Source organism: Natrix helvetica, assembly GCF_964273705.1.
Source record: "Natrix helvetica genome assembly, chromosome: 4".
NCBI lineage: Eukaryota > Metazoa > Chordata > Lepidosauria > Squamata > Natricidae > Natrix > Natrix helvetica.
Window position 1 is genome coordinate 170,354,856 of NC_138550.1, and position 8,025 is coordinate 170,362,880.

The 8,025-nt window shown below is 48.4% G+C and overlaps 1 protein-coding gene across 1 annotated transcript in view; it reads left to right on the plus strand.

Moving 5' to 3' along the window:
• The window catches only part of NAPRT (nicotinate phosphoribosyltransferase), a 32,676-nt gene extending 24,970 nt beyond the window's left edge, over positions 1–7,706 (plus strand). Inside the window, exons 10-13 of the mRNA XM_081951964.1 lie at positions 1,057–1,159; positions 2,778–2,935; positions 5,292–5,399; positions 6,839–7,706. Coding sequence (XP_081808090.1) covers positions 1,057–1,159; positions 2,778–2,935; positions 5,292–5,399; positions 6,839–6,901 — 432 coding nt within the window. The 3' untranslated portion in view covers positions 6,902–7,706. The remainder of the gene's footprint in view (positions 1–1,056; positions 1,160–2,777; positions 2,936–5,291; positions 5,400–6,838) is intronic.
• Positions 7,707–8,025: the final 319 nt, after the last annotated feature.

An 8,025-nucleotide genomic window follows, 5' to 3' on the forward strand; every position in this document is an offset into this window, starting at 1 on the left:
GGCAGGGGAGACGGCTCAATCTCTAGAGCAGGGGTGGGGAACGATGGCCTCTTTAGGACCTTCAACTCCCAGAATTCCTAAACCTCCCCAGGGGCTCCCTCGCTTAAGGCGCTTCAGCTCGTGCTGTGGGGGCAAACCTAGGGCACGCATGCCAGAGGTGGCACACCGAGCCCTCTCTGTGGGCATGAGTGCCGTCGCCAGCTGTTCTTCTGGTTTCCGGAAATCCGAAGACCTTCTGGCTGGCGTGTGCATGCGTTTGCGAGGAACATGAAGACCAGCTGGCTGGCATGTGCATGGGCCTATGGGAAATCCAAAGACCAGCTGGCCGGCGCATGCATGCACACCAGCCAGCTGCTCTGCAGATTTCCAGTGCTCCAGCACACGCATTTCACTTTGGGCACCTGGTGCCAAAAAGGTTTTCCATCACTGAGCTCGGGTGACCAGGAAAAAGGGCCTTCTCTGTGCCCCCCCCCCCAGTGGAACATCATCCCTGCAGAGATAAGACAGGCCCCCACTTTGAATTCTTTGGCAAGGCTCTGAAAACGGGGCTCTACAAATATGCCTGGAGACCCCAGGGTGATAAGCGTTTTGTGGAGGAGGAGGAGGAGGAGGAGGAGGAAGGGAGGATGAATTTATGTAGTAAATTTAATCATCCGGGGTCCTTGGTGCTCTCTGAGCTTGGTGGTTTTCTTGAAGACGTTTCACAACCCGTCTAGGTAATTGAATCAGTGCTAGAAGGGAGTGGGGTGTGCAGGGAGGAGGAGGTGGAGGAGAAGGCCTATGGACTCCTTGGTGCTCTCTGATCTTGGTGGTTTTCTTGAAGACGTTTCACAACCCATCTAGGTAATTGAATCAGTGCTAGAAGGGAGTGGGGTGTGCAGGGAAGAGGAGGAACCAACCAAACTCAGAGAGCAACCAAGGACTTCTAATTACATTTATCGATTAAATGTACATGCCGACCCTCCCACCTGTGGGGCAACGTCCTACGTATCGGAGAACAGGTGGCCCCGAACGAGGTTCAGCCTCTTAACCTGTTGCCTTTGGCTCCGTCTTTAGCTGGTTGAAGTCAATGGGTCTCCAAGGCTGAAAGTGACCGAAGACCCAGAGAAGACCACCTTGCCCGGAAAGAAAGTGGTCTACAGACTGTGGGATGAAGCAGGTGAGACAGCCGGTCACCTTACACCAGAGCTAAGTGGCCAACCGGTCTCAGAGTCTCTGGGCCGACCTGACTTCCTGGGATCTTGGAAAGGCAGGAATTTCCTTGGCAGAGATATTGAGTGCTTGAGGGGACGTAGAGTTGTAATATTGAGGTGCTGGGACTACCTGGGGGAGCTAAACCCACTGAGCACCCCCAATGGGGTGTCCAACCTTGGCAGTTTTAAGATTGGGGGGGGGGGGGCTTCAATTCCCAGAATTCCCCAGCCAGCTGTCCTGTCCTATCCCATCCCATACTATCCTATCCTATCCTATCCTATACTATACTATACTATACTATACTATACTATACTATACTATACTATACTACCGTATCCTATCATCCTATTACCCTACTCTATTCTCCTATCCTATCTTATCCTATCATGCCCTACCCTACCCTGCCCTAACCTATCCTATTCTATACTATCCTAACCTATTCTATCATCCTATCACCCTACCCTATTCTCCTATCCTATCGTAACCCCATCCCATCCTTTCCTATCTTATCCTAACCTCCAATCATACCCTACCCTACCAGAACCTATCCTATCCTCCTATTGCATACTATACTATCCTACCCTATCCCTATCCTACAGTGGTGAAATGCAGGGTTTTTTTGCCACTGGTTCTCTGGGGGTGGCTTGGTGGGGATGGGTGGGTCATGTGACTGGGTAGGCGTGGCCAACTTTTTTTTTAATTTTTAAAGCATTTTTTACTACCTATTCGCCCGAACCGGTAGTAAAAGAAATGCTTTGAGAAGTTAAAAAAAGCTTCAGTTGTGCCGTGCGATTGTGGGAACCTTCTCCCGCCCCCCCCCTTTTTAAAGGATTTTAAAAATACCAGTTCGGGTGAATAGGTAGTAAAAAAAATCTTTAAAAAGTGGGGGGAAAAGGTTCCCACCATCACATTGCACAGTTGATTGTCATGGAACCCTTTTTAAAAAAACTTTTTGAAGCATTTTTTTCCTGCCAGTTCGGACGAACAGGCAAGCAAAAAAAAAAAGCTTTAAAAAGCGAGAAAAAGAGCTTCCAATGATCACCCAGCTCACAGCTTTTTTTTACCACTGGTTCTGAGAACCAATGGCAATCGTCCCTTCCCATTCCAATAACCAATGGCAATCGTCCCTTCCCATTCCAATAACCAATTACAATCGTCCCTTCCTGCTACGAGAACCAGTGGCAATTGCCCTTTCCCATTCCAATAACCAATGGCAATCGTCCCTTCCCACTCCGAGAACCAATGGCAATCGTCCTTTCCCGTTCCGAGAACCAATGGCAATCGCCGAACCAGGAGGATTTCACCCCTGCTATCCGACCATCCTACCCTACTCTCTCTCCTCCTCTATTCTCCTATCCTACCATATCCTACCTAATTTGGAGCATTAAAAGGGAGTTTGACCTCTCAGCTGTCTGTGTGACCTTCATGCCTTCTCCCGGGTCATCACAGACTCGCGGCCTTTCTTGGACATTTGGCTGGCCAGGAGAAGAATGTTCTGGATGAGACAGGTGCTGTTCAAGCATCTACCCATCCGTCCTAAGCCAGGTGTTACTTCCAGCCTCGCCTCTTCTCGTTCTCTGCAGGCTTCCCATGCATGGACCTCATGGCCCTGGAGGAAGAGCCGGCTCCTGGGGCTGGCCAGGAGGTGGAGTATTGGTCTCTAGGAGGAACTGGGGAAGCCAGGAAGTTGATTCCTTCTGCAGTGGAAGTCCTTCACCTCGTCTATTTTAAAGATGGACAGGTAAGGGGGTTAAACTCGTTCTGGCAGCCTGGGAATCGGCCTGTCTTGTAGCATGAAATCTCCGGGCGTATTGGAATCTCATCCCGAAAGAGGAGAGAGACACAACCTCAATCAATCAGAATAGAGCAGGAAGGGACCTTGGAGATCATCTAGTCCAACCCCCTGCTCAAGCAGAAGACCCAATGCCATTTCAATCAGAATAGAGCTGGAAGAGACCCTGGAGATCTTCTAGTCCAACCCCCCTGCTCAAGCAGGAGACCCTATATACCACCTCAGACATGTGACTGTCCAGTCTCTTCTTCAAAACCTTCAGTGATGGAGCACCCACAACCTCTGTTCCACTGGTTAACTGTCCTCCCTGTTAGGAAGTTTCTCCTTAATTCCAGATTTCTTCTCTCCTTGGTGAGTTTCCATCCGTTGTTTCTTGTCCAGCCCTTGGGTGCGTTGGAGAATAGGTTGACCCCCTCTTCTTTGGGGCAGCCCCTCAAATACTGGAATATTGCTCTCATGCTCCCCCCACCCCCACCCCAGTCCTTCTTTTCTCTAGACTGGCCAAACACAAATCCTGCAACCGTTTTTCATATGTTTTTGTCTCCAAGCTTTTAATCATCTTAGTTGCTCTTCTCTGCACTTTTTCCAAAGTCTCAACATCTTTTTTGGAACTTGGGGACCAAAATTGGATACAGGATTCCAGGAGTGGCCTTACTAAGGGTTCCAAACAGCATCCAAAATTAAATCAGAGTCTGAGGCAAAGTATTGCTCAGAGTCCCAATTGATCAAGAGAGCCATGTTGACACATCTGGGAAAACCCGAATCTGAAAGCTTCCCTGTTTCCCCACCCAGATGAAAGTTCAAGGTCTTGTCCCCCACACCCACCAGCCCATCACATGGTCCAATCTCCCACTGCCACGATGGCAGCTTCCACCCATCCAGTTCCGGTCAGGTGCAGAGGTGCAGAGACAAAGGATGACCTTGGCTTTCTAGAAAGGAATTTTGTTATGGCTACATCGCATCTCACTCTCCCTACAATCCCCCCTCCCATTTCCCCACCGTAGAAAAAGCATAGTAGAATAATAGAAAGTGTGGCCGGCCAAAGACCCAAAAGGAAAGAGGGCTGCAGGCCTGTCTTATAAAGCGGTACTAATCACATTATTTTGATTCTATGCCTCTGTTTATACAGCCAAGAATCGTATTGGCTTTTGTGGCTGCAGCCGCACATGGCTGGCTCATGTTTAAGTGGCCGTCCACTGGGACTTCAAAGAACTTCCTTTGGAAGCCAAGAGATGTTTGGCTGATGAACATGGGACCAGTAGTCCTTAGTTCTAGTCCTTGGGAGCAGAATTTCCGTTGCTAAGTGAGTCACGCCTGGCTTTACAGCCTTTCTGCCAGGGTTGTTAAGAGAATCACATTAGTTGTTAAGTAAATCTAGCCGTCATTAATCAGATGCGGCTTCCCCCATGGAGTTTGCTTTTGTCAGAAGATCTCAAAAAGTGATCACATGATCCCAGGACACTAAACAATCCGTTCCCAAGCATCTAGATTTTGGTCATGCGACCACGGGGCTGCTGCAACGGTCATAAATGTGAAACAACGGTCATAAGTCACTTTTGTCACTGCCGTTGTACTGGTAGTCCTCGACTTACAACGGTTCATTTAGGAACCGTTCAAAGTTAACAGCACTGAAAAAAGTGGCTTGCAACCTTTTTTCACACTTTGGACCGTTGCATCAGCCCCACGGTTACTTGGTCAGAATTCAGCGACTCATACTTAGGACAGTTTCAGGGTCACACTATCCACTTTTGCAACCTTCTGACGGGCAAAGTTGATGGAAAAGCCAGATTCACATAAATGACCGTGATAAAATAGAATAGATATTGGAATATAGAATAAAATTTAGAATAGAATTAGAGTAAAGAATAAAATACTATAAAGAATAGAATAGAATAAAGAATAGAATAGAATAGAATAAATATTGGAATATGGAATGGAGTATAGAATAGAATAGAGTAGAATAGAATAGAATAGAGTAGAATAGAATAACAGAGTTGGAAGGGGCTTTGGAGGTCTTCTAGTCCAACCTCCTGTTACTAATTTAACAAATGCAATGATTCATATAACAGCTGTGGCAAGAAAAGTTGTAAGGAGCCAAACTGAATTAACAAATGTTTTCACTTAGCAACATAAACTTTGGGCTCAACTGTGGTCATAACTCACGGACAACCTGTATCTTTGAACCGTCACTAAATGAATGGTTGTAAGTCAAGGACTCCCTATATTGCGGCTGTTCAGGATAGAAAAGGGCTGCTGTCGAAACATTTATGTTCCCGTTTCTCTTTCTGCTTTTCTCACCCCAAAGATTTGCCGGCCCCTCCCCACCCTGTTGGAGGTCAAGGCGCACGCTCAGATGTCCTTGGATAAGCTCAATCCTGTCCATAAGAGGCTGCAGGATCCGGAGGCCTACCAGGTAAAGGCGGTGGGGAGAAAAAGGGGGGGGGGTCCAACCCCATCTTTTAAAATCTCATTTTGCTCCAAAAGGCCACGTTGGAGAGAAAGAAATCCCCTGAGGCTGGACTTGTGAGCATAAAATAGATTGAGGAGGGGGATCTCATCACTTACACATCTATCTATATACAGGTAGTCCTCGAGTTACGACCACAATAGAGCCCAAGGTTTCTGTTGTTACGCGAGATACTTGCTAAGTGAATTTCTCCCCGTTTTACGACCTTTCTCACCTCCGTTGTTAAGTGAATCAATGCAGTAGATAAGTTAGTAACCCAGTTGTTAAGTGAATCCAGATTCACCGTTGGCTTTGCTCGTCGTCAGAAAGTCGCAAAAAGGGATCACGTGATCTTGGGACACCGCGATCGTAATAACTATGAACCCAAGCGTCTGAATTTTGATCACGTGATCATGGAGAGGCTGGAAAGGTCGTTACTGTGAAATAAAAGTCATAAGTCACTTTTCTCAGTGCCGTTGTAACTTTGAACGGTCACTAAACGAGCTATTGTAAGTTGAGGACTACCTTTACTGCCAAAACTCTTCTTGTCCTGACCTTTACCTGGGCAAAACAGCGTATCAGAACGGTGCACAATTTTGGAACCAAGGGTGTGCAGCTAATGAGTAGGCTGGCTTGGTCACTCAACAGTGAGACCCTGGTGAAGGGGCACAACAGTGCTTGCATTTTCTGTGTCACGTGAGAAAAGTACATCTTCCTCCCCCTGTCCTTACCACTTTCTATAACCGAGAGCATCCTGTCCTATGGCATTATTGTCTGGTGTGGAAGCATCCCTGCTTCAGACAGGAAGGTGGTGGAGAGAGTGGTGAGGACAGCAGAAAAGATCATTGGCAGTTCACTCTCATTCAGGACATGGCAAGTGATGCTTGAGCAGGGTCCGCAGGATTGTCTGGGATGCTACACATCCTCTTCACGACCTGTTCTGAACTTGTATGATTGTATACTCTGAAGAACTGAAGAAGTTTCTTGGGTGACAAGCAAAACGTTTTCAAGGAACGCAAACCAAGAAAAGTCCAGTTGACTTTTGAAAATCTTCCTCCCCCTGTCCTTACCACTTTCTATAACCAAGAGCATCCTGTCATATGGCATTACTGTCTGGTTTGGAAGCATCACTGCTTCAGACAGGAAGGTGGTGCATAGAGTGGTGAGGACAGCAGAAAAGATCATTGGCAGTTCACTCCCCTTCCATCCAGGACACGGCACATAACCGATGCGGCACATAAGCCATCCCCGGGATTTTCTGGGATGCTACACATCCTCTTCACAACCCGTTCTCCTTGTTACCTTCTGGGAGGGGGCTTCGGGGTATCCAATGCAGAACATCCACATTCAGTGATAGTTTTGTTCCATGCAGCATCACCTAACCTTGGTTTGCTTACACATCTCAGGTGGCCGTAACAAGAAAGCTCTACCTGCTCCTCCTCGACCTGCAGAAGGACAGCCGCTCCTGAGCATCACTCCGGCGTCGCAAACGGAAACCATCCGGTGGCTGCTGTGGGGATCCGGACTGAACAAGACCCCAAATTATTGGGGGGTTGTGACCAACCCCCCCGAGCGGCTCACCTCCAAAGTCCGTCCACGCTCTCGTCTCTCCAACTCCGTTACCCTGAATTGCACACCTGTACACAAGTCTCTGGGTCATCTTTCCCAAGGAGCTGGCTGGGGATTATGGGAGCGTTGGCCAAGTGACTGGGAGAGAGCAGAGGGTCTGTTGGGTTGACAGAAGAACCCAACCAAATTTTCTGTGTCCCAGCGCAGGGTTGTGGCCGGACCAGATGCAAATCGCTGGTAGGATACAGGAGGAAGTGTGTTGATAGCCACGGTGATTTTGGGTCACGAGTGAACTGCCTCCTCCACAGCCCACCTACCCAAAATCCGATGTATTTGTTTGCTGCTTCGAATGACAGTCCGAGAAAGCAGAGTCCCTGCAGTCTAGAGCAAATTGGGGGTGGGGGGAGTTCCCCCAAATTTGGCCGCTTTAAGAAACATGGACTTCAACTCCCAGAATTCCCCAGCCAGGCAGAATTCTGGGAGTTGAAGTCCACAAGTCTTCAAAGCAGCCACCTTTGGGAGACCCCCTGGGCTAGAGGATTCGCTGGCTGTAAAATCGGGCAAGGTTCCCCCCATGTGTCCCCATCACCTTTCTCCCCCCCCCCCCAACAAAAGCCTTTGACAACACTGCACCTTGATGTGCCTTTTGCTTTGAGAATTGTGTGTGTTTCATTTTTTCCGTCCCATAAATGTGATCCATGTGGAGTCCGGTTTCTCCTGTTCTCTTTGCCTTCACACGCTGCTCCGCTCAAAGGCTGGCCGGCTTGGTGCGTATCAGTCGAAAAGCATGTTATGGTCGGGGCTTCCAACTCTTATTTTGTTAATTAACCAATTGAACTGCTTGCCACCAGAAGTTGAGGGCGCTTCGTCACTGGAGGCTTTTAAGAAGAGACTGGACAGCCATCTGTCTAAAATGGCATAGGACAGTGATGGCGAACCTTTTCGGCACTGGGTGCCAAAACCGGAACATGCGTGCCGGAGTGCCAGAAATCCGAAGACCAGCTGGCCGGTGCACATGCGCATC